The sequence below is a fragment of the Fundulus heteroclitus genome, unplaced genomic scaffold (assembly GCF_011125445.2).
Source record: "Fundulus heteroclitus isolate FHET01 unplaced genomic scaffold, MU-UCD_Fhet_4.1 scaffold_481, whole genome shotgun sequence".
Classification (NCBI taxonomy): Eukaryota; Metazoa; Chordata; class Actinopteri; order Cyprinodontiformes; family Fundulidae; genus Fundulus; species Fundulus heteroclitus.
Window position 1 is genome coordinate 755 of NW_023396903.1, and position 25,036 is coordinate 25,790.

Consider the following 25,036-nt stretch of genomic DNA (forward strand, 5'->3'; position numbering starts at 1 on the left):
CATTTAAACTGTTCTACCTCTCGATTAATGTCTTCTCACTTGCGGCCAAATCCAGAACTGGGAAAGATGGGTTTTCAATAGACATGTAACAGCAGCCCGGTAAACCCGATCTTCATCACTAGTGACAGAGACTGATTGGGTAATGACTGAGAGGCGGAGAGAGGTGACAGAATACTGGCTGAAGAACTGAGTAGACTGAACTGAACTGGCTGGTGACAGAGATGTAAACGGATCAAAACAAAGCAAATAACAAACCAAAACAACCCAAATCGTGACACAGTAGAGTGAGAGAAATAGACCCTGATGTCCTCCAGCAGCCTAAGCCTATAGCAGCATAACTATAGAGGTAGCTCAGGGTAACATGAGCCACTCTGACTAGAAGCTTTGTCACAAAGGAAAGTTTTAAGATTAGTCTTAAAAGTAGACGGGGTGTCTGCCTTACGGACCAAAACTGGGAGTTGGTTCCACAGGAGAGGAGCCTGATAGCTAAAGGATCTGCCTCCCATTCTACTTTTAGAGACTCTAGGAACCACCAGCAGACCTGCAGTCTGAGAGCGTTCTGTTAGGAATGCTGTGCAATCAAGCCATGAGGAAAAATCAGACTAAATAATAAGCCACAAAGACATTTGAGACTTTTACAGGCAACAAGGAACTGACCCCCACCACCACCACCTCAGCAGGGTGCTATTGCTATGTTGTTGCCAAGGTCCCCCAGGGGAGCTAATAATAGGCACGTCTGAGCTCGGTAACTGAGATAACTCTCATGTGTAAATGGTCAGCAGACTGAACTGACCCGCACTAGACATAACCGGGCTACGCTAAATGCAGACCAGTTCCTGAGCAGGTCTCGGACTGTGTTTTTTTTTTTATCCCGGTTATCTGATAACGAAGAGCTCATGAGCAGACCGCGTCATCCCCTTACAGTCAGCTGACTGTCCGCGGTTTTTTCCGGCGTGTCTGGTTGCTGCACGTCTCGATGCACACTCCATTAAGACAAATTTCAGACATTCATAATAAACTAGCTTCCTTACCGTGCCACACGGTTTCCAGTGATGATTCTGCTTAGCAGCGTGATAAACCTCAGCGTCTGTTGTTGTTTCCTGTGTCTGTAAATCCTTATTAGACGTTCGTTTGTCTCATCCACTTCCAAAAGCTGACTCTCTCAAGTAAATTCACCAATGGTTTCCTTCTTCCCCTGACTCTCCGCAAACACCGAAATATCACAATATCAAGCTTAACATCCTGAATGTTACGGGGGCCGCCGTTTTGTTTTTGCTTGGGTCCGCCTTCAATCCAGAGAGCAGCAGTACCGCATATCGTCACTAGGAGGCGAGGAACCCAAGGAACCGAGATAAGCTTGGGTGTGTAAACGGTCGGCTCGGCTTGGTTACCTGACACAAGCTCGGACTGGTCTCGGCATGGATCGGTTTAACAAGGGTAGTGGAAAATGGGCTCATATCTTTCTCTTTGCTTGTGAACCCTCGAGAAGAGAGCAGCCCACACTGGAGAGACCTGCAAACATGCAGGGTCGGGCCAAGCTGAGAACATCCCTGTCCTTTTCCAACATAGGAACATGAAAAGTCGACTGCCATGAAACAGACTTTTTGATTTTTTAAGCTGTGCAGGAGAAAAGCTGACCCGGGTGCAAGGCAAACCTCTCCCACGCAGAGATCCACATGCTGCAGTCCCCGCAGCGCTGAGCTTCCTACGGCCTGAGACCTGCATGATGGAGTGAGAGCCACCTCCTCACAGCCCCTATCGAGCTAGCTGCCTGCCTAGTCACTGCAACTGGACCCCATTCGCCACAACCAGAGACAATGGGAGAGGTTTGGCAGAGAAATAAATAGGGAAAGTTTGGAATGGTTTTACTTAATGTGTTCTGACCTTTGTTTTTAAAAACACCTGGAACTAACACGCATAGCTCCCGCTAGTTTCTTTGAAACCAAGTTTTACTGATGTGTTTTTCTTGTTACAACAAACTTTATTTCCATAAGGGTTTTATATGGATGATGGATTATTAATGTTTGTGTTTTTCGGATCGCTCATTACGACCAAAAATAACTTATTGGTCTTTTTCAATTAGCGTCAAATTTCCACCAGCATAGCGCTATTAGCTTCACGGATGACATTATTGCTACCCACCGAGTCGACACCGCTACGGTTAGTTTTAAGCATAATGCTTGTTTATGTTTCATTCCATCATTGTACGATAGTGCTATGAGCATTATTATCACATTAATATGGAAGGTTAATTTCGATTTAATGGTGTGTTGTATAACTTTAGGGTTAACCCATGAAGCAACTGATCGCTACAGCGACCCCTAGCTTCCCTGAAGGAATAATTGTATTAATAAAATCTAGTGTCCTAAGGTTACTTATTTCCACTGAGCAAATCATTCTTTAAAATGTTATTTTATCAAATTATTTAACTCGGGATTTGCATTGTGAATGGGTTGAAACACATACCAATGTTGTTCTGAATTAGTTAAGCTGCTTTAACCTCATTCCACGTTCTTTAAGATGAACTTTGGTTCTATAACTCAGATCTGCAGTGAACCAGGATTCACTGAATCTTTCTGATGATGATCAACCATTTTATTTTGTCTTTTGTTTTTTTGTGTACATAGTTCCTTAGCTTCTTTTATCTTCATTTGCTCAGTAGTTTAGTTAAGTTTCACTAGCCTAGTAGAGAGGATATGTTGATTGAAATATAGTGTTAATTCAGATAAACAGCATTATAGTGATGTTCTCTGGATATTCATTTATTTATGTTAATAAATTCTTGAACTTGAAGAGAAGTTGTCACTCATTCTATATGTGTGCAGAGTTTGCTGTTTAAAAGAATTCCAGTGCTCAAATCATTCCTTTCAACTATGTCCTGATATCAGCTGTTTGGCTTGCTATTTACTGGACAATCCCTAATAGACAGAGAGTTATTTATTAACATTAAATAACTTAAACAGTGTGTAATAGCACAACAGGAACATACGGGGGTAATCAGAGCTCTGCTATATGATGGAGCTTGATTATTAAGGGCTTTATACGTGAGAAGGAGAATTTTAAATTCTATTCTTGATTTAACAGGAAGCCAATGAAGGGAAGCTAAAATTGGAGAAATATGATCCCTCTGGTTTATTTTCATCAGAACTCTTGCAGCAGCATTTTGGATCAGCTGAAGATGCTGCTTGTCAAGACTCGATCCAATCTGCTGGGTTTCCTTAGAGAGGAATCTTTTTGACCAATCTGTCTGCAGGATTTGATTTGACTTTGTAAAGTGCCTTGAAATAATATTTGGCGCTATATGAATATAATTTTATTGAATTGATGTGCAAACGAATTACATACTTTTTCATGCAGTATCAGAGTGCATCAGCACCATTAGAAATAGATAAATGCTGCTGAGGAGTGATTCACCAATTAATACTGTGTGTCCACTTGCTTTGCATGGCAAATCTTGAGTTACTTCAAGATAGCGTGGAAATGCAATTATGTGAGTCACAGAAAGTTCCACTCCTGACTCGTATGCACAGACTTTAATTGAACTGAGAAAGTAATAAATCAGTTAATGAAGTAATTTGATTCAGTTTGTTCACAAAAATCTCTTTTTGATTTGCATGAAACACTCATAAATGGCATAACATTAGTACATACTAGTTAAGATAAGTCGGACTGAACCTGGGCTATTTGTGAAGCATGAGTAAAGGTCATCTAGGTTAGACTTTTATACTTTTTTATCGTGTTAATCAAGAACAATACACTGTGATGGAAAAATAAATCAACTCCAGAATTAAATCCCTGACATATTTTTCAAGGGTCATGTTAGGGTACCACCCCATCGAAAGACATCATACACAGAACATGTGACCTGTGGTTGCCATTGACTTAACCAACTGCTGACCTTCATTATCATTATCCACTGTTTGACTGTCCTCAACTGTAATGTTTAAGGTCATGTGATCAAATGATTGACCAATTAAACCCAGCCTGACCTATGATGGATCTAGGGTGAAGACCCTCAACTTGACCTTCAAATACTAAACACATTTCTATCTAATTGTCTTAACAGTTCAGCTTGCTGCTGTATTTATGCTCTGCCTTTTTGAGTTATGTATTGATCCCTTGAACTTGTGTGTACAGTCTCAAGACGATCGAGATACTCGGAGATTTCAGCTGAAGATTGCTGAGCTCAGTGCAGTCGTCAGGAAGCTGGAAGATAGAAACTCTCTACTGTCTGAAGAACGGAATGAATTGGTAAGGACAATTCAGCAGAACCAGTTAAATGAAACAGAAATCTCCACAGACCAGCACTGGTCACCTTCAGGCTCTTGAGGGTCATAATTACAGGAAGACATTGGCTGTTCAGCCTTTTTCCTTCAGTTTCCAGGGTCCATTAACACTTAATTTAATGTGAGAAATGTTGATTTTTTTTTTGTTGTTGCATTTTCTTTCTCCAGCTGAATTCAGGTTTTGGAACATTATTGCATCCTCACAATGTTTCATTCATTTACAAGATATTTTTGTCTTTCTAAGCTGAAGCGTCTGAGAGAAACGGAGAGTCAGTTTCTTCCTCTTCTGGATAAAAACAAACGTCTGAGCAGGAAAAATGAAGAACTTGCTCTTGCCCTGCGTCGTGTTGATAACAAACTTCGCTTTGTGACCCAGGAGAACATGGAGATGACAACTCTGGTAACTTTGGAAACCACACATTACAACACACTTTTTTTCTCAATTAAACCTCTTAGATAACAACATTTTAAAAAATAATAAATAATAATAATACATTTAATTTATACTGCACTTTCTATCAAAAGATCTCCAATTGCTACAGGGTAGGAGAGAAAAAAAAAAGTTTAAAAAGCGTTAAAATAAAACATCTAAAGGGGACCAAAAGCTTTGCTAAAAAGAAGTGTTTTAAGGCCTTTTTTAAAACCCTCAGTGGACTGAGGTGCCTTCAAGGTGTAAGGGAGGGCATTCCACAGATGCGGGGCAGCAGCACAAATGTTCCAGAAACAAGCACTAGAGCTCAGTTATCTTGTCCCCCCCAGCATGTGTCAGGGTTTATGTTGAACCCAGTAAACCCAAAGAGATCAAGGTCATGGCCTCCTGTCATTGGTCTAAAATGAACAGTAAACTTATTAAGAATTTGCTCTCTAAAATGTTTCAGTTTTACTTGAACAAATGAGCACTGATCAACAGTCCTGAGCTGAAATCAAGAGAACTGTCAGTGACGCAGTTAGTACCAGCAGGGTCTCTTTTTCAATCCACAGAGGAGGCCCAGTTCACTGAATGACTTGGACAAAAGCCACTCAACAAGTTACCATGGCTATAACCAGGATGAGCGAGAGATGGAGTTTCTACGCTTACAGGTGGTGGAGCAGCAACATATCATTGATGACCTCTCCAAGGTAAAGCAGATACTTTAGTACTATTTCAACAGCCACTAAGACAAGTTTCCAGACTTTCCCTGGTAAGTCTGGAAACTTTTCAGAGAAAGTTAAGGGCGTGATCTGATGGTGCAGAGGTAGAGAGCATGACCCAGACATGGAGGCCTTAGCCCTCGCCACAGCTGACCTGGGTTCGATTCTGACCTGAGGTCAAGGGGAGTTGTGGTCCAGTGGTTAGAGCAGTATGCTCTTAGAAGGTAGCAAGTACCTGGTTTGATTCCCACAGACTGCCACTCTGGGTCCCTGAGCAAGACCCTTAATCCTGGATTGCTCCCCGGTAGGCGCACAGTGGCAGCCCACTACATCCCCAAGAGGATGGATTAAATGCAGAGAACAAATTTCATTGGAATGTGTGTTGCAATGACAATAAAGATTATTATTGTTATTTCTCTGGTTTCACACTTGTTTTTTAATATCAACTTTGTATTTTCAGGCTTTGGAGACGGCAGGTTATGTAAAGAATGTCATTGTAAGTGTTTAACACAACTTTGTCAATACTACACCACCTTTGAGGTACTTTCTGTGTAATCCATGTAAAATGTGAAAATTCCAACACACATTTTTCTGTCTTTGATATCTAGTCAACTGATGAACAGTAGAGCCACAATACTGATGATCAATCAGCTGAGCAAAGCTGTTTAATTTGTTTTTAGGAGCGAGACTTGTTACAAAGATACAGACGTCAGGAACAGATGAGGAGGAGGAGAACCTTCAAAGCTTGCAGGGTGAGAGTCAACAGCAGGTTATGTACTCACCACACTGAGCTTCTGCTAGTACTACCAGAATCACATGACAGACAAGCCATCAAATGAGCAATCAATAGGACCTGTCACCATCAATAAATCTACTAACACAAATACAAGAACCACAGAAATATTTTCACTCTCACTGCAGGTTGCTACTATTACAACAGGTATTATATATAGCACATTCTACTTCCCCAACTATGCTACCCGTGTTACCCTGCTGCTATATGTACTATTGTGGAAAACTGATTAATCTGATAGTAATATTCAATTCAATGTTGTTTATTGTTATATATATAATATAGTCTCTCGCACTACGGCTCCCAGCATGCAACACTTCTTGAACCCTGACCCCCAGCATGCCTTCAATCCCACCTATGAGGTGTAAAAACAGCGCAGATGAGACATGGCCTATTTTTGGCTGCATTGAAGAGACTTCCGAATTCTCATCTGAGTTCCATCATGTTTGAACAAGTGGTGGGTGATCCCGATGATCAATGTGTTGCTGGACAAAACCACACATCACCTTTACACTTTGTTATAGGATTGGTAAAGAAGGGCCAGACTTTTAATGAAGTCTCAAGGTTATTATTCTGAACAGTATCATTAAGCTCCAATCTTGTTCCCTTTCTCCTTTCTCTCCTCCCCATTTCTTTGGGTTTCCCACAGATTTCGTTTGAAGCTCATTCACTGTGTTAGCGTTTGTCTCAAGTTAGCCACCCCTCGGTCATTCCTCATGGTTAGGTTGGGTGATTATGGCTAGTGGTTAGCTCATTGTCTGAGCTGCCGCCATCTTGAGCTGCCTGGGCTTTTTCACAGACAAAAAATTATTTAAAAAAAAGTGATTAATTGTGTTTGTTATCACAACTGACCTTTATGAAATTATTTCTGAATTTGAATACATTCCATTAATCCACACTACATAAAACAAACTGTACAAAAAAGACAATTATCTGAGGCACACAAAGTGAACAAGGTAAATGAGTGGATAAAGCACTGTGTGAATTATTATTATTATAGAGAATTATTTAGTGCAACAGTTTCAGAGACAAAAAAAGACTACTTTAAAAACTATATTTATGTCATATTTATGACCTGCTTTATAATTCAGGGCGGGATCACATGTGCTTTTGTGCGTGATTTAAAAAGCCTGGAAGCTACCAGCTGCGAGTTGAGAACCAGGGAGTCTTCTGTAGGATTTGCAGGTGGGTTTGGGAGCTGGGAAACTGAGCCAGAACAGGATCAGGACCATGCCGGCTAGATTGACTGAGGAAACACTCTGGTGAAGAACTGCTGGCAGCTGGCTCCTGTTAGCCACCTGCTAATTAGGTCTGATGGAGAACACCGGTGCTTGACCCAGCCACCATGCTTACTCTACACCATCTAGTGGAGGAAGAAAGACTACCACACAGAGGGAAAAAATCGCCCAGACCCTGACACTATGAGCCTTTAATGATTAGAACTAACAATTGGGTTATTAATTAACAGTTATTAACTTTATGTAACCTGGAGAAGGGGTGTCTAACCAGTTGTATAACTGAGATAGGCTTGCTCAGTAAATGTTGATAACTTTAATTACAATTGCAATTGAAGTTTGAATGATTGGTCATTAGACTTAGACTTTCTTTATTGTCATTTTGTATGCACTCTGTGCATACAGAACGAAATTTCGTTTTTATACAGCGCAGAAAAATTGCAGTAACTCTACAGGATACCTTGCAGTGAATTACAGTACAGGATAAAAATGCAGTGATAAATTGCAGTCAGATACAGGATAAAATTCAATTGACTTCTGGATAAAGTGCAGCAGTGAAAAGTAGGCAGTTGAAATGTAAACAAAAATGCAGTAAGTTTCCGGATAAAGTGCAGCAGTGATATTGGAGACTAAGAGTTGGGCAGCATTTATAATGCTGGATAAGGATACGATACAAATGTGCAAATCAGCGAGTATGGTACACAGTCCATTTTATACTTCAGCAGTTCAACCACAAGCTAATGAAAATGTCTCAGTATATTCAGTTTTTAACTCAAAGGAGATAATTAGATAACTCTTAGATTGCTGATTGCTTAGAATGCTGATTCAAAATAATCACAGAACGACCGTGATTAAGCTATTTGGAAGTTATTAAACCAATAATTCCATGTTACAGCAAGTATTATGTTTAATTATGTTTAATTTAACTACAGGATAAACTAGAAAAATAAATGACAATGAAAGTCAGTAAAATTGATTAATTGTTTAAGTAGCAATTTGCAATCAATGTACGTTTGATTAAAATCCTACTGTATCCAATACTGAACAGTCACCATTAACATAGCAGCACTTATGATGTAAACAGCATTGAAAGGGTTCACTAATAGCTTTGAGGTAGGTGAAAGCTGGTATACACAATAGGCCTGAAGCTAAGATGGCAGACGCTTTGACAAAGCTAGCCGCTAGTGTTAGTTCAGGTAACAGTTAGCTTCTAAACTCGGAGCCTCAAGATGGCGACTGGCTAACGATGGCTAGCCTTTTAGCAACAAGTGACTTTATAACAGCTTGTAATAAGGGCCTGGAAATAGCTTCTGCCCAGTTGATAAACTTGTGCCAACACCAATTAGCTTAGCTACTCTGTGCCACGCACAAGATTGTGGCTCTGATGAGGTATGGCCTCTGGCGCCTACTTGCCATGCACAATATGACTGTGGCCGAGAGAATAAGCTAATTAACTGGCTGAGGGGCGAGGGCGGACTTGGCTTCAAGGGCGGTTACTGACCTACACAAAAGCTTTAACAAAAACCGCGGGGAGCTTTACAAATCCGGAGCAGGAAGCAGAAAGAGAGAAAGGAAACATGAAAAAGAGCCGAATAACTAACAAATAACTAATTATAAAGTAGATTCAGTCCTACACATTAGAAATGTTAACCAAAGTTCAACACAACTCCATTTGGAGTACTTAAGCATTAACTCTATTCCTATTAAGATCCTGCTAAGGCACAAAATATCACCTTCTAGGTGTATAAAAGAAAAAGAGATCCCTTTTTCTTTGGTCGCTCCAAAAAAGGGTTGCTGGTTGCCAGTGTTGTAGTCAAGTCATTATGCCTCGAGTCCGAGTCCAGGTTTGAGTCACCAGTGTTCAAGTCCGAGTCAAGTCCAAGTCATTAAAAAAAAAATCCGAGTCGAGTCACTATTGATCCAGGTTCGTTGTAGGAACATGCCGTGACGTGTGATGTATGACATGAAGCAGTAACATTCCATTGCACTAACTCTTTCGCTGTAGTTACCCTGGTTTTACTCGGTAAAACTACCGCTTTTTCCAAGTCTAAGACGTCCCCTAACCATGGTTTTTAAACATTGTTGTTATGGAACGTGCAACAGCGACTCGAGGTACGCTGATAGGCCGCATATGAAGGATGTTAAAGCCGCAAGCGGCGTCGATCGGCCCTCGCCACCAAGCGCACTCCGGCCTATTGGCCACCGCCGCGGTGCCGGCCGGCGAGCTGGGTTCGCACACCGCCGGCCGCCGGCCACCGCAGATGCTGTCACGCATTTTCCTCGCCCGTCCACCGGGCGATTCCCACAAACGCGTTCCGCAGCGCTCCCCCATGACTCACAACAAATCTGATGCAGATCGCTCGATGCAGCGAGGAGATACAGCCGTTGGATAATGATAATGCATTTGGCCACCGGGCCGAACTAAATTGTTCGGCGGGACGGAAAATTTATACCGATTCTTGGACGGTGACTACAAACAGAAAAAAACGGCTGATGACGCCATGAACGCCGAGCAGGAGAAAAACAACGACTTACCTTCCTATCAACTCGGCCCGTTTTCCAGTCTTTCTAAGCCCTCGACACTCAATCCATCGTTTGAGCTGAACGTTGGTATGTTGTTCCACAGTTCTACCAGTAAAATGGGCGCCTGGACATCCTCTTGTGAAAGTTTAACAGCTGTAAAGTCGGTCATATCGTTGTGTCTGTTGCATGTGTAATGGCTGGTTGCTACATGCGTTCTCACACTGTTTGCCCTTCCTTAGCGGCAAGGGGCGTTGCTCATGAGATGGTGACGTCACGTGCGCGGTACGACATTTAGATATTAAAATCATACACCAAATAATATCCTAATGACATATAAAAATTATAGCCTAATTATATAAAAAAAGTCGAGTCTTTTTATCAATTTCCGAGTCAGAATGATCTGAATGTAGGAGTCCGAGTCCAAATTCGAGTCATCAGTGCTCAAGTCCAAGTCAAGTCACGAGTCTCTAAATTTAGCTAATGACTCGGACTCGAGTTCGAGTCTCGGACTCGAGTACTACAACACTGCTGGTTGCACAGCTCAGCCGGTGTTGGCGATGATAGGAAGGCCGTTCTCCCAATAAATAAAAAAGTCAATCTTTAATAGAGCCAGGGCATTTGATAGACAGGTTGCTGAAATTTTTAAAAGGTAAACATAAAAAATTAAAACATAATATTCAAAGAAACAAACACGAGATACCACACACTCATATCCACAGATGTTTGCTAAGTTTGCATGCACCCTTGCCGAAAAAAGGGCAGATCTCACTATGTACAGGCTGCAAAAACTGCCAAACCATGGAACCAAGAACATATTTATTTGTTCTACTTGAAAATATACTGGGCTTCATCTGAGGTGCATCATGTTTGTTTGTGTATCTGTAGGTCATAGAGACATTTTATGGCTATGATGAAGAGACGTCAATAGATTCTGATGGATCATCTTTGTCGTTCCATACCGACAGAACTCCGGATACTGAACCCGATGAGGTAAACATACAGAGCTTTAGACTTTACTTTATTAGGTAGTAGCAGCCAAACCCCTAATCCCACAAACAATAGACAAGACAGAAGGATAAGAAGTGATTTATTAAAGTTAAAGGAGATCAATCTAAAACACATATTTTCAAAAGACAAAAGACTGAAGCTAAGACTTGAAGTAAAGATTAACAAGAAAAGCTGAAGTTGAAGTTAAAATTAACTTTAAGCAATTACATAGCGACCTTAAATCAGGACCTGATTTAAGATCCTGACCCTACAGTTTGTTTAAAAAGCCAGTGACTGTAAGGACAAGAGTTTTTCAGTCTGTTGGTTCGACATCTTGGTGGGCGGACCTCTCACCTGAAGGGAGGGGCTTAAACCCTTTGTACAGGGGATGCGTGGGGTCTGCCAGCACTTTTTCGGCTTTGGTCACTCATCTGGACTTGAATAGGTCCATGATCTCATTCAGTTGTGTTCCAATGATTTTTCTGCATTCTTTAACGATGCTCTGCAAGCGGTTCCGGGTTTTCAGATTCAGCAAAGCAAACCAGCAAAGAAGGAAAAAGGTGAGAACAGATTCAACAAAACAACCTTAAAAACATTGGTTTAATATGAAACCTTATGGCCAGATTTGATTGAAACTCCTGTTGTAGAACATCTTAATGATCTTAGGAACGTCTTCTACCTTCCATTAGGTCCTGAACTTTTCATCTGAGATATTCAGAGTTCCAGAAACAAAAGCCTCAAAGGCTGCGTTCACACTACAGGGAAATGCAACCCAATTCCAATCTTTTCACCCCAAAAAAATCTGATTTGTGCCACTGCTGTGTGGTACTAATCGCCTCTAGTTTCCTCCTGTTGTTTATTCTATTTGCTCTGCAGCAGGTGAAACTAGTCAGTCAGTGTTGCTTCTTAAGTGGACAGTTTGATTTCAGAGAAGTGTGACTGACTTGAAGTTATATTGTGTTGTTTGAGTGTTCCCATTATTTTTTAGCAGTATATATTACACACAGAGAACAAACCAAGAAACAGATTTAAGTTGTCACTATTAGGGAGTAATATGTTAGGGGCTAGTTATTTTAGGTCTTAACAGCCAACAAAGATGGTGTATCAGTCAGGATACAGGTAGGAAGATAAATAGGCTTTCACTCCATTAACTGTTGATGTCAGCAGGTTTATTTCACCTCAATGCTCAGTGTTGCCAGTAGTTTGCAATAACAAATGAATTGCCATTAGGCCAAATTTATTCCAACAGTAGAGGTTTAAGCCAAATAAACTCAAATATATCTAAAAAGACAAACTTAAACATCCATCTGGGAAAATACATTTTTCCAACCTAATAGATATAACTCAAATTATGTAAATATCACATCACTTTGCTTAGACAATGCAAGAACTCAAATTGAGCACAGTTTCAGTGAAGTAATATAAGCAGTTTTCTGGCTCAAATTATCATGAAAGTAGCTTTGGCGCCATCATGTGGCTAAATAAATACACTACAGCATGGCCACATGCCTCCAATCACACTATGTATACTGTACATGTATAGTTCCAACACAGCGCATATGCAGCAAAATCCAAATCGTAAATAAACAGTTTTAAGGTAAACCTATGAAGGCCAATACAACTCAGTTAGATATCAAATACTTGGAAAGCTTCCTGAATGTCCCAGGCTTATCTCTTAGCAGCTCGCACCAACAAGCTTAATGTGTAATGAATAAACAAAGCACCAAACGTGGTAAGTTACATTCAGTCATTAACTTAAAACTTGGAGCATTGATGTTTGGGATTACAAACAGCCGACATGCAACAAATTGAACCGGAAGTAGTAGATATCCCTCGGATCTGATAGTGTGGCAGTTAAACTAACATTACAAAACAAAGAATGTCCAAGCCTTTTATACAGTCGCTGCTCCAGCTGTTGTTTTCTCACTGACTTTGCTGGTTTCAGACTTGTGTACGGGAAGAGGCAGAGCTTCGTTACCGTCAGCTTACTCAGGAGTATCAGGCTCTACAGCGAGCATACGCTCTGTTGGCTGAGACGTGTGGCGGAAACTACGATGCTGAGAAAGAGATCAAGGTGGGGTGGCCTCTGAGCAAGCCAGCAGTATAATGTTGAATTTCCTCTGACCCTACACAGGGTGATGGTTCTGTCCCGTGTATTTCAGACCAGAGAGCAGCTGCTAAATGAAATCAGTCGATATCAGAGCAGAGTGGCCGATCTGGAGTCAGCACTGCAACATCAAGGATTGGTAAACTGCAGTAACACAGAGTCTTCACGACAGAGGAGACAGATCAGTTAAAGGGACAGAGAATCTAGCCCTAAGCCCAGGTTGTTCAGCATTCAACTCTATCCTTCTGAGGAAGTCTTTATATTGAGCAGATGAATGATAAACCACATAATTTATCTCCTCTTGCAGAAGTACAAGAAGCATGATGTTGGCTGTTTGTACACAAAGTGTCAGTATTTATTATGGTCTTTGAATGGGTCATTATAGTAGATATAACCCATTGTTTGGCATGAATTTGAATGTTCTATTTAATTTTACCAAGACAAGGGAAGAGCCTATTAATAATTATTAATAATTAGCTGATCCACAGGGTGGAAGTTGTCTGTTTAAACATGAAAACGTGTAGATATGATATGAGCTGCTGTCTTTTTTTTTCAGTTCATCTCACCATGTGTCTCTGCTGCCCTCAGGATGTGAAGTGGGTGGAAGAGAAGCAGGCTCTCTATCAGAGGAACCGAGACCTAGTGGAGAAGGTGAAGCACTTTGTTTAAACATGATGCTAACAAGGGAAAATATGTTTGAAGATAAAATAAGATTTTTTTTCAGCAAGGTCCTGAACTGCTTACCATGTTCAACAGAGACATATTTTCTTTCAGAAAATCCAGTTTAACTGGCCTGAACTGTAAAGATCTAAGAATTACTGTAAAGGTGGTTATGAGCTCAGAATCAGCTAGAGCTTCTGATCTAGGATGTTTGTGCATTCAGGTTAAATGGACTGGACTTCTGGCCCCACCTGTGTTATGGGTGGAAAAGGAAAACCGGTGTCAACAAATGTTTAAACATTTTCTACATCTTTACAGGTTTGTAAATGGTAAATGGCATGTACTGGTATAGCACTTTATCAGGTCCTCAGGAGCCCAAGGTGCTTTATACTACATTCAGTTATTCACCCATTTATGCGCCACATTCAGTTATTCACCCATTCAGTCACTACATTCATTTATTCACCCATTTAGTCGCCACATTCAGTTATTCACCCATTCAGTCACTACATTCAGTTATTCACCCATTCAGTCGCCACATTCATTTATTTACCCATTTAGTCGCCACATTGTTATTCACCCATTCACTCGCCACATTCAGTTATTTACCCATTCACGTGCCACAATCAGTTATTCACCCATTCAGTCGCCACATTCAGTTATTCACCCATTCAGTCGCCACATCCAGTTATTCACCCATTCATTCACCACATTCAGTGATTCAACCATTCATTCACTACATTCAGTTATTCACCCATTCAGTCGCCACATTCAGTGATTTACCCATTCAGTCGCCACATCCAGTTATTCACCCATTCATTCACCACATTCAGTTATTCACCCATTCATTCACCACATTCAGTGATTTACCCATTCAGTCGCCACATCCAGTTATTCACCCATTCAGTCGCCACATTCAGTTATTCACCCATTCAGTCGCCACATCCAGTTATTCACCCATTCATTCACCACATTCAGTGATTCAACCATTCATTCACTACATTCAGTTATTCACCCATTCAGTCGCCACATTCAGTGATTTACCCATTCAGTCGCCACATCCAGTTATTCACCCATTCATTCACCACATTCAGTTATTCACCCATTCATTCACCACATTCAGTGATTCAACCATTCATTCACCACATTCAGTTATTCACCCATTCATTCACCACATTCAGTGATTCAACCATTCAGTCACCACATTCAGTTATTCACCCATTCATTCACCACATTCAGTGATTCAACCATTCATTCACCACATTCAGTTATTCACCCATTCATTCACCACATTCAGTGATTCAACCATTCAGTCGCTACATTCAGTTATTCACCCATTCAGTCGCCACATTCAGTTATTCACCCATTCAGTCACCACATTCAGTTATTCACCCATTCAGTCGCCACATTCAGTTATTCACCCATTCACGTGCCACATTAAGTTTTTCACCCATTCAGTAGCCACATTCAGTTATTCACCCAGCCAGTCGGAGAAGGGTATAACTGCAGAGCGTAAGAACGCCCCCACTGTCGGAACGCCCCCACTGTCGGAACGCCCCCACTGTCGGAACGCCCCCACTGTCGGAACGCCCCCACTGTCGGAACGCCCCCACTGTCGGAACGCCAACGCAAACGCTGATTGGTTCGTTGATTTGCCCACTTCAATACATATATTTTTTCCCTCCATCTCCTTCATTCAGCGGGACGGACGAAAGATGTCCGTCCCGCTGAAAAAATCCGTCCCGACGAAAAAAATCCCTATCGCAGGGTATTAGTTTTACCTAGGGACCACATGTGATTTGTAATAATAACGGCGTTGTATGCAGACAGATATTAACCGACTCGCGGTGTCAGGAGAAAGCAACAGCGCGAGGACTATTATATGTAGTAGCCTACGATAGAATTCTGTCCTGTCAGGATAAGGGCTTCTACTGGAGAAACACCCCAAATATGCGACTGCACGTTCAAAAATAAAGCTAAAAAAAAAAAAAACAACTCACGAAATTTACCAGCGACTGTAGAAAAAAAAAGAAAGCATACAGAGGCAGAGTTGACAGCGCTGCTTCTGTCACACAGCTGCAGCGCAGCGTATTAATTACATGTAATCCCAGGTAAAAACCAGATCCGAGCGAGTAGGCGATTGGACATTTTGCTGCATGGAGCCAGGCAAAGTTGGAAAAAAAAAATCCGCTTCCTAGCATAAAGCCTGAAAAAGAAGGACAAATATGTGTGTGGGGCATTCAAAATCCGGACTGTCACCTGCCTTCCTTCCGGATGCTTTTGTGTAACTCTGCAATATTTTTCAATGTATGGTTTGTTTAATAAAAAACAAGTGTCCTAGTGTCCTTTTATTTGCGCACCCATAAGCGGAGCAAAAATCGGGCATCCTCGGACAGAGCTCTGGAAGTTTGCTTACTTTCAATACAAATTCGAAATAATTTATTAAGTTAGACAATAATTTAATTCAATCAATTGGTCCCATGTAGCCCCTAAAGGGGTGACGTTTTCAGTCAGTTGATTTATCTGGAAAACGGGTGAGAATTCACCGGATTCAGTGTCTGAAAACATAAAGTACATTTTCCTGAATTGACTTGTATTGTGTTTGACTGCACCTTGGTCTGACCTAAGATGGCCGCTCTGTCGGCACGCCTCCCACCCGACAACGCGGCGTCTACGTATACATGTCTGTGCGCAGAAGTCGGAACGCCCCCACAGTCGGAACGCCCACACAGCTCTGCAGTTACTCCTTACTGGCCAGTCGCCACATTCAGTTATTCACCCATTCACTCGCTACATTCAGTTATTCACCCATTCACTCGCTACATCCAGTTATTCTTTATGCCCCGGGGCTGACCGACAGAATAAACAGTCTATAGTTTGCCGGTTCTTATGAGTCCAGGTTGGGTTTATTAAGGAGAACTTTGGCAGACTTCACAGTGTGGAGGGAACAAGACCAGATTGAAGGAAATTATACACTATGGTGATAAGAGGACTGAGGGAGTAGATGTTAGTTTTGATCAGGGCTGCTGGGGCTGCAATCTGTGATGTGACTAAAGATTGTTTTGTTACCAGATTTAATTTTTTTTTTTCTTTTTTTAGTTGCTGAGGTGGAGGAAGTTTTGTTTGCATCCATACCTTTATCTCATCCAGACGGGTTGTATGTTAGAAAAGAGAATGGAAAAGGATGATGAACATGTTGTGGATGGGCTCATAGACACATTGCTACCCAGCCTAAGATACAGCTGAGTGCTGTCAGCAAGGCACTGAAACAATACCCAGCAGCTTCTGTACTGCACAGAATTGGTACTGATCACACGACGGATGCCAGTCAAATCATAATTTTGACATAAATACTTTATTTGCACTATAAAAACCTCCTATTTCAACAATAAGACCTACATCAGCTTATAGAAATTTACTAAACAAGGAGCTGATCATAAAAATCAAAGCACATATTAAGGAACCAAGACTAAAGCTATATCCTGAAATGAAAGCTAGATCTGAAATGAATCAGCCTTTTCAGGCTGTAGAATTTCTTATTGTCACCCCGTGTTATTGCGGTAAAAAGATTTTTTTTGTTGAGACAGACACAGGCTCAGGATGCACACAGAAGTTATGTACAGGTAGACATAACAGACTTTATTTTTAATATAGAGATGAAGTCAGCAAGGTGGCGGTACTGGCCAAACACACTTCCTGAGAAGCCCAAGTATGCAAAACAATCTTCAGGGTCTGCTGAGACTAGTACGTTAAGTCCGAAGGTCAGTCGTTTTCAAACTATATGATTTAGTGTGTTGCATGAATTAATCACTCAAAGCTTCTTTGATGATACATTCATCCCCGCGATAAATTCTGTGCACCAGATGGTGATGGAGGAGGTGAAGATGGACTCAATGATGGAGGAGTAGAACTGCACCATCATAGTCCTTGGCAGGTTGAATTTCTTCAGCTGCCTTCTTCAGGAAGTCCATCCTCTGCTGGGCTTTCTTGGTGAGGGAGTTGATGTTCAGCTCCCACTTTAGGTCCTGGGAGATGATAGTTCCCAGGAAGCAGAAAGACTCCACAGTGTCCATGGTGGAGTCACAGAGGGTGATGGGGGTAGCTGGGGCTGAGTTCCTCCTGAAGTCCACAACCATCTCCACTGTTTTTACAGCGTTGAGCTCCAGGTTGTTCTCCCTGCACCAGGTCACCAGATGGTCAGCCTCCCACCTGTAGGCGGACTCGTCACCATCAGAGATGAGTCCCATGAGAGAGGTGTCGTCAGGAACTTCAGGAGCTTGATGACTGATGACTGGAGGTGCAGCTGTTGGTGTACAGGGAGAAGAGCAGAGGAGAAAGAACACAGCCCTGGGGGGAACCAGTGCTGATGAGCTGGGAGTCAGAGTCATGTTTTCCCAGCTTCACCTGCTGCTTCCTGTCAGACAGGAAGTCTGTGATCCACCTGCTGCTTCCTGTCAGACAGGAAGTTTGTGATCCACCTGCAGGTGGAGTCGGACACATTCAGCTGGGAGAGCTTCTCCTGAAGCAGAGCTGGGATGATTGTGTTGAAGGCAGAGCTGAAATCCACAAACAGGATCCTGGTGTAGGTTCCTGCAGAGTCCAGGTGCTGGAGGATGTGGTGAAAGGCCAGGCTGCAGACCTGTTGGCTCTGTAGGCAAACTGTAGAGGGTCAGTGTCAGAACATACCAGAAAGGCTGGTGTTGTAGAGGTCCATCGCATTAATGGATACTGAAAATCAAATATGACTCTTAAGATCAGCTGCTAAAAAAATCACAGTTTATATTTTTTTACATTTCTAAAAGCAGTGTGCCACTCTGGCTTGATGACACTGTCCAGAAAGGGAACCTCCACGTACATAACGTTGTAATCACAGACTCCATAACTTATCCAGAGAGATGAGCTTGTAATGGCAAAATCCTGATTGTGTTCAGGAAGAGATTTTAGTTTATAAAACAGCATTTTTGTCCTCTATGCAGTTTGATCCTTCTGTTTCCAGGTCATGTGATGTAGTGGATCCAGTTATTAAGGTGAAATTAATGATACATGAAACAATCTTTGTTTACTTTGTGTCTTGGAATGAATCCTTGTTTGGCCTCCTGTTATGGGAATTCTAAACAATAATAACTGAACCCTAACCCTACCCCTAAGTCTAAAGATCTATCTGGTATGTAATGGCAGTCAGGGAGCCACCATTTATTCTGTAGAGGTCAATGCATCCCTCAAGGATATGCTTCCCAGACCAACACTGACCCACCACCAAACCCATCACACTGAACAACATTGCAGGCAGCATAATGTTCACTGCATCTTCTCCCTAACCTTTGATCTCTGTCAGATGAGCTCGGGAAGTGAGCCTGTTCTTATCTGTGAAAAGAACTAGGTGCTAGTGCCTAACCTGCCAATTCTGGTGTTCTCTGGCAGCTGCCAGTTAAGCTCCACAATACTGGGCAGTGAGCAAAAGGACTGCTAGAGGACACCATTCCCTCAGGCCACCCTCATGAAGTCTGTTTCTAAGGGTTTGGTCAGAGACATTCATATCAGTGGCCCTCTGGAGGAGGGGTTTAGGACCTCAGGCAACCCTGTCCACCTCACTTAAAGTAACTTCCTGTATCCTGGAATCTCCTCTATGCTCTCTAGACTGTGTTGGGACACAGCAAACCTTCTGACAATACCCTGTATCATTGTACCATCTTGGTGGATTTGGAATACACTGCAAAAAGGAATTTGCCAAATAAATTAGTATTTTTATGCCTAAAATACGATAATTGGATATACTGGATTTGAAATAAGATGATCGAGATGAATAACTCATATTTTAAGTGCTAAAATCTTATTCCATTGACAAATAGTCTTATTTACCTGCTCAAGTCAAGGAAAATACATTCATTTCAAGAAAATATTGCTTACATTTAGTTTTTGCAGTGTATCTATACCACCACGGTAGTGTCCAGGTATTGCTCTATGGTACCAGCAATAAGGTAAGGTAAGTTTATTTATATAGCACTATTCAGTAACAAGACGATTCAAATAGCTGTAAATGAACAGAAAAAGCATTACAGACAGGAAAAACAAAGGAATAACTAAATACACACATGACTAGAATTCTTTCATACATTAACAAACATACAGTCAGACTTAACTGTTTCTATCAATGATAAGAATTAAGCTAAGTCGATTTTTGGGGATTTCTAATCTAAAGTAATTTTGTCCAACCTTTCCAAACACTACAACTAGAGTAACTTCTTCTGTTTCATTGTTTCATTTGAACAAGCCTCATTGTAGCATATACTATGTAAATGCTGCTATAGAAGTATATAAAATAAAATCTATAATCAGAAGGTCTAAGTTCAGCTCTGGAAGAAGGTTGAATATGTGCTTAATAAGACTCAACACAGTATTTAAGTGCAAAATAGTGTAATATGCAAAAAGAAAAAAAATAATATTTACAATATTTACAGTTGTGCACGATAAGGACAGACAAGCCAGTTAAATTTTTTTCAATGAACAAAGTCCAACAAAACAGGCCCCAAATCCATGCGTGGTTTCCAGTCTCCAGTTCATATAGCCCCCACAAGGCTGTATAATTTTCCCCAAAAGGTTGGTTATGAAAAGTAATCGAATGATATTGAAAAGTTAGTATATGGATGTGTGTGGGTTGGGGGAAGCAAGCTGCAGCGCATCCTACCGTACTGACAGGAGTTGCAGTTGGCTTCTTTCCGGGCTAAGGCTCGAGGCCTACCTCTAGTTCACCACCCAACGAATGGGAACATAGGAACCTGGCCAGTGTAAACATGACCAATAATTAGCACCATAATTGACTATGCTTAGCTCCTAATTAATATCATAAACATTATATTTATATAGTCATCTACATATACATGATTTATCTTAATTGTTAAATAAAAATATACTCAAACAATTCCTTACCATATTAAATGGTATTGTACATAAGAACACATTAGAAATACATTTCAACATTTATGCCTATAAATGTAAAGGCTGTTAGCCAATAACCATAAAATAAGGTTATTGTTGACTTTACCCAGTTGGTCAACTGAAAACAAAATAAACTAATGCAACATTACTCTGTAACTGTGGAAGCTAGGTAATATAGTTGTTAGCCATGATTCTGTAAACAATGGAAACCAATGGAAAGTGCAACTAGCGCGCGCACTAAGCTAACACTATATGAAACAGGGTATTAGCATGCTACAACAAACAGTTCAACAATCACCAGTTCCGTCTTTTAGTGAGTTTTACAAGGCTAAAAAATACATCGACTTTCAGTGGTAGAGGTATCTAAAAGCTGAAAGTCATACCAGTGAGTGTCATAGCGATTAAGATGGAAAATAATTACTTTAAATCAATTAATTGCCTACCTGCAGCAGCTCCATACAGTCACCAGCCCCACACTAAATACAACAGTGTGCGGCCATACTTATTTAAATCTCACGGTAAGTCTCGCGAGATTACAGATTTAGTGCATGTATGGAGGAAATTTAGAAAGGGGAAAATTAATAGAGAGAAGCCTAAAACAGCTTGGTTACATCATCACTAAAAATTCAAAGCTTCATTTTTTTCCATTCATACATTCCTCAAAGCTGACCTTTGTAAACCACAGCTAACCCTAACCATGTCTCTATTCAGGATAAAGTTTCACTGGAACCAGATTCATCACTAAAAAGAAAGCTACAGCTTGAGGTTTCTGACATTTCTGACACTACAGCTAAAACAGAAAGCAGCATAGTAAGGGAAGAAAGCACAGCAGAGGCAGTGTGTGTGCGCCTCTGTGTTTTAGTGTAATCATGTGTGTTTGTCTGTGAACTGTCCCAGATAGCAGTTGCAGCCATTAGTGTTTGATAGTGATGGAACGTTATCAGACAATTCGGTGGTTCTGTTCAGGTCACAGATGTCACAGAGCGTCTTGTTTACATAATATCCAGGAGAAATTAAAATTGCAGTGGAGCCAGTTTGGATAACAGCATTTGTTTGGGGCAGGCAGACTCCTGTTTTTCTGTCTGCCTTAAAGTCTCACTGGTTCCTCTCAATGGTGATTCCAAAACAACCAAAATTCTGCAAGAGTCCAGCTTCCTGCTTTCTCCAAGATCATTTCCTTCCTGCCAGCAAGTTGAGAAATGGCAGCTGGCCTGCAGTTCTGCTTACACAGCATTTCAATCTGAGTGCTGGTAGCGGACATATCCCTCACATAGATCAGTCAGCCTTGACTTGGGCTGAAACAGCTGCTGACGTTTACACAATTTTCCGATACCACAGGTAACCACCAGCTCCAAATAGCAGAAATCCTGTTATCATGAATCCAATTTTGAACACATTTTCAACATCCTCAACAGACAAAATGGACAGACACGTGATCCTCCTCCCACCGTGTGTCCATCTGCACGTCCCATCGGGCACAAGATGGCTCTCCTTTGCCCAGTCTTGTCGTTGAGAAAATTTTATCAATTGATGGTCCAGCATACCAGATCCATAATTTATAGATTGGAAGATATTTAAAAATAGGCTCAAAAAAGATTAAGAGAAGCAGGCAGGGAAACTGGAAAAGGAGAGAAAAGAAAAGTGTCCGGTTTCACCGAGAAGCAGGAAGAAATACCGACCCTGGCTAAATGTAAATCTACTGAAAAACAGCCAGACAAAATGGGGAGATAAAAAATTTCTGTGGCCTCCACCTGCAGAGCTATTACTATTTCTTGGGTGGTCCAATTGTGACCCCTTTAGTGCCCATGTTGTTAATTTCACCTGAAAAGCTGAAACTGATTAAAAACTCCCTCTACTACTGAACTGACCAGGTCACTATTTCACAAGTATTACAAGTGTTTAACTCATTTGATCTTAAGCTTAGTCACAGTGGGTAGAAATATCGCATACTATATGCATATAATTATACAGTATAGAAATGGATGCTGTATTACAGTGTTGTGGGTTGCTTGTTGTGCCTTTTGGGGCTTGTTTTCACAGAGCTGGTCACTTATTTCTCTTGCGAGATCTAGCAACACTGAACATGGGGGATTATTACTGGTCTGGGTCTTGGGTCCTCCTTGTTACCCGATGGCTAGCTTGAGTTCTGATTGGGTTTCTTGCCCACTTTGAGGAAAGCCAAGTTGAGAAAACCACGTTGCTCTAGTGCCTGTCTTGTGTGAGATTTCTACTGGCTCCTGAGTTTATGGTGATATTGTCTGCTCAGTGATACAGAGTCCTGATGACTCCTAACCTGTGGTCCAGTTGGGTGATGGGAATTAAACCACAAGTACTGGTCTGTGTGGGTGGGTTTGTGGTACACGTCGGTTTCCAATGGTCCTCTATCCGAGACGGCGAGATAGTAGTCCAGGAAAGCCAGAATGCAATTTTTACTTCCTCTTGAATTACAGACAGAACCTGATCTGTTCTGTCTCTCTTCGAGGTCAGTCGCATTTCTCTGCTCTTGCTTATCTGCCCTGCCCCCCTCTCCGCTTCTGCTTTGTCTTGTGTCTTTGTGCAATTTCTTCATAGCAGCTGAAAGCTCGGAAGCCGAAGCTAAGGAAATTATGGATCCTGACCAGATACCCGAGCCACCTCAACTGGCTCCTCTGGACGTGGAGGAGCAGCGGCTCTACTCTGAGTCCTCCCCGGATGACTGAGCTCCTCACCCTATCTCTAAGGGAGAGCCCAGACACACTACGGAGAAAACTCATTTCAGCCGCTTGTATCCGGGATCTCGTTCTTTCGGTCACGACCCAAAGCTCGTGACCATAGATGAGGGTAGGAACGTAGATCGACCGGTAAATCGAGAGCTTCGCCTTTTGGCTCAGCTCTCTCTTCACCACAACGGATCGGTACAGCGCCCGCTTCACAGCAGACGCTGCACCAATCCGCCTGTCGATCTCCCGCTCCATCTTCCCCTCATTCGTGAACAAGACCCCAAGATACTTGAACTCCTCCACTAGGGGCAGCACATCCTCCCCAACCCGGAGAAGGCACTCTACCCTTTTCCGGTTCAAGACCATGGTCTCGGATTTGGAGGCACTGATTTTCATCCCGGCCGCTTCGCACTCGGCTGCGAACCGCTCCAGTGAGAGCTGTAGATCACGCCCTGATGAAGCCAATAGGACCACGTCATCCGCGAATAGCAGAGACGCAATCCTAAGGCCACCTGAACAAGACCCTTAGCCCTAAAATGTTTCCCGGGTGCTGCACAGTGTCAGTCCACTGCTCCCTAAGGAATGGGTTAATCGTAGAAGACAAATTTCATTGAAATGTATGTTGCAATGACAGTAACGAGGATTATTACGATGATTATTATTAAAGGAACCCATTTTTGCGAAGAGACCCCAGCATTGTTAAATGGGGTGGCGCCCTCTGGGTCCAATTGCCCCCCCCCCCCCCTTACGATGCTGTTATTGCGAATATGACACTGTGTGAAGTTAGAAAAATAACTTTGAAATTGTTTATCATCCCTTAAAGCCATTAACTTGTGTCTTCATTGCTTTAGGACCCCTGGGGGTGCGCGACCTGCCACTAGGGGGTGCGCGAGGCGAAAACTATAATGGCGTCTGACCGTGATTTTTTCCCCCCACACAATAAAGATGTGTAAATAAGCATTTCTTTTGTAACGCTAAAAAACTGTCAGGGGAAAGGAGTCGTGATTCGGGGGACTGGCGGAGGGAAAGCTGTCCCGTCCTGTTCGTCCTAAAATAAAGTGTTAGCAGCAAAACCTCGTTCTGGTGCTTGGGTGTCATAACGGAACTATACAGTATTAACACAAAATGTTAATAAACTGTATTTATTTAGAAAAAACCCTCTTCTACGCTTCATTTTATTATGAAAAATCTGCAGTGCTGTATATGCGCATATGACTTGTGGTCTCTGCTTCAATAATTCTCGCAAATATGCTCAATAGGCTGAAATCAGAGGAACAGGTGAGACATCTAAGGTGAAAGTTAGTCATTAAGGAGGAGAGGAAGAGAGTGAGAGGCCGAAAGTTTTATTTACGAGATTAAATTGAGCGACTCGTTCTCTATGGATCGTGCAGCGCCTACAAACAGCGCCGTGCCGCGACTTTGAACCGGTGACAGGCTCTGATGCGCAAGACACGAACACCGCTGTCGTTACCGCTGGTCCTGGGGAAAAAAATAAAATAAAACGCTGCTCCTGGGGGACTTGACTATGCTCACGCACAGATCTGTAATACTTTTCATTGCGATTCAGACAGGCGCAGAGTTCACCGTGCAGTTCCTTTTAAATAGTTTTAGAGCATATTCAGACAGAAACATGCTGTGGGGAGCTGAGGTGTGTTGCCGTGGGCGTGTTTACCTGCTGA

At 41.9% G+C, this 25,036-nt stretch overlaps 1 protein-coding gene across 4 annotated transcripts in view; it reads left to right on the top strand.

Annotated features, from left to right (window-relative positions):
• Positions 1-4,137: 4,137 nt before the first annotated feature.
• The window catches only part of jakmip3 (Janus kinase and microtubule interacting protein 3), a gene marked incomplete at its 5' end in the record, with an annotated part of 52,733 nt that continues 31,834 nt past the window's right edge, over positions 4,138-25,036 (top strand). For all 4 annotated transcript variants that reach the window (XM_036132235.1, XM_036132232.1, XM_036132236.1 and 1 more), the window contains 9 exon segments: positions 4,138-4,251; positions 4,531-4,686; positions 5,268-5,405; positions 5,878-5,913; positions 6,098-6,169; positions 10,854-10,958; positions 12,901-13,029; positions 13,118-13,201; positions 13,651-13,713. In XM_036132235.1, the coding sequence (XP_035988128.1) occupies positions 4,138-4,251; positions 4,531-4,686; positions 5,268-5,405; positions 5,878-5,913; positions 6,098-6,169; positions 10,854-10,958; positions 12,901-13,029; positions 13,118-13,201; positions 13,651-13,713 (897 nt within the window).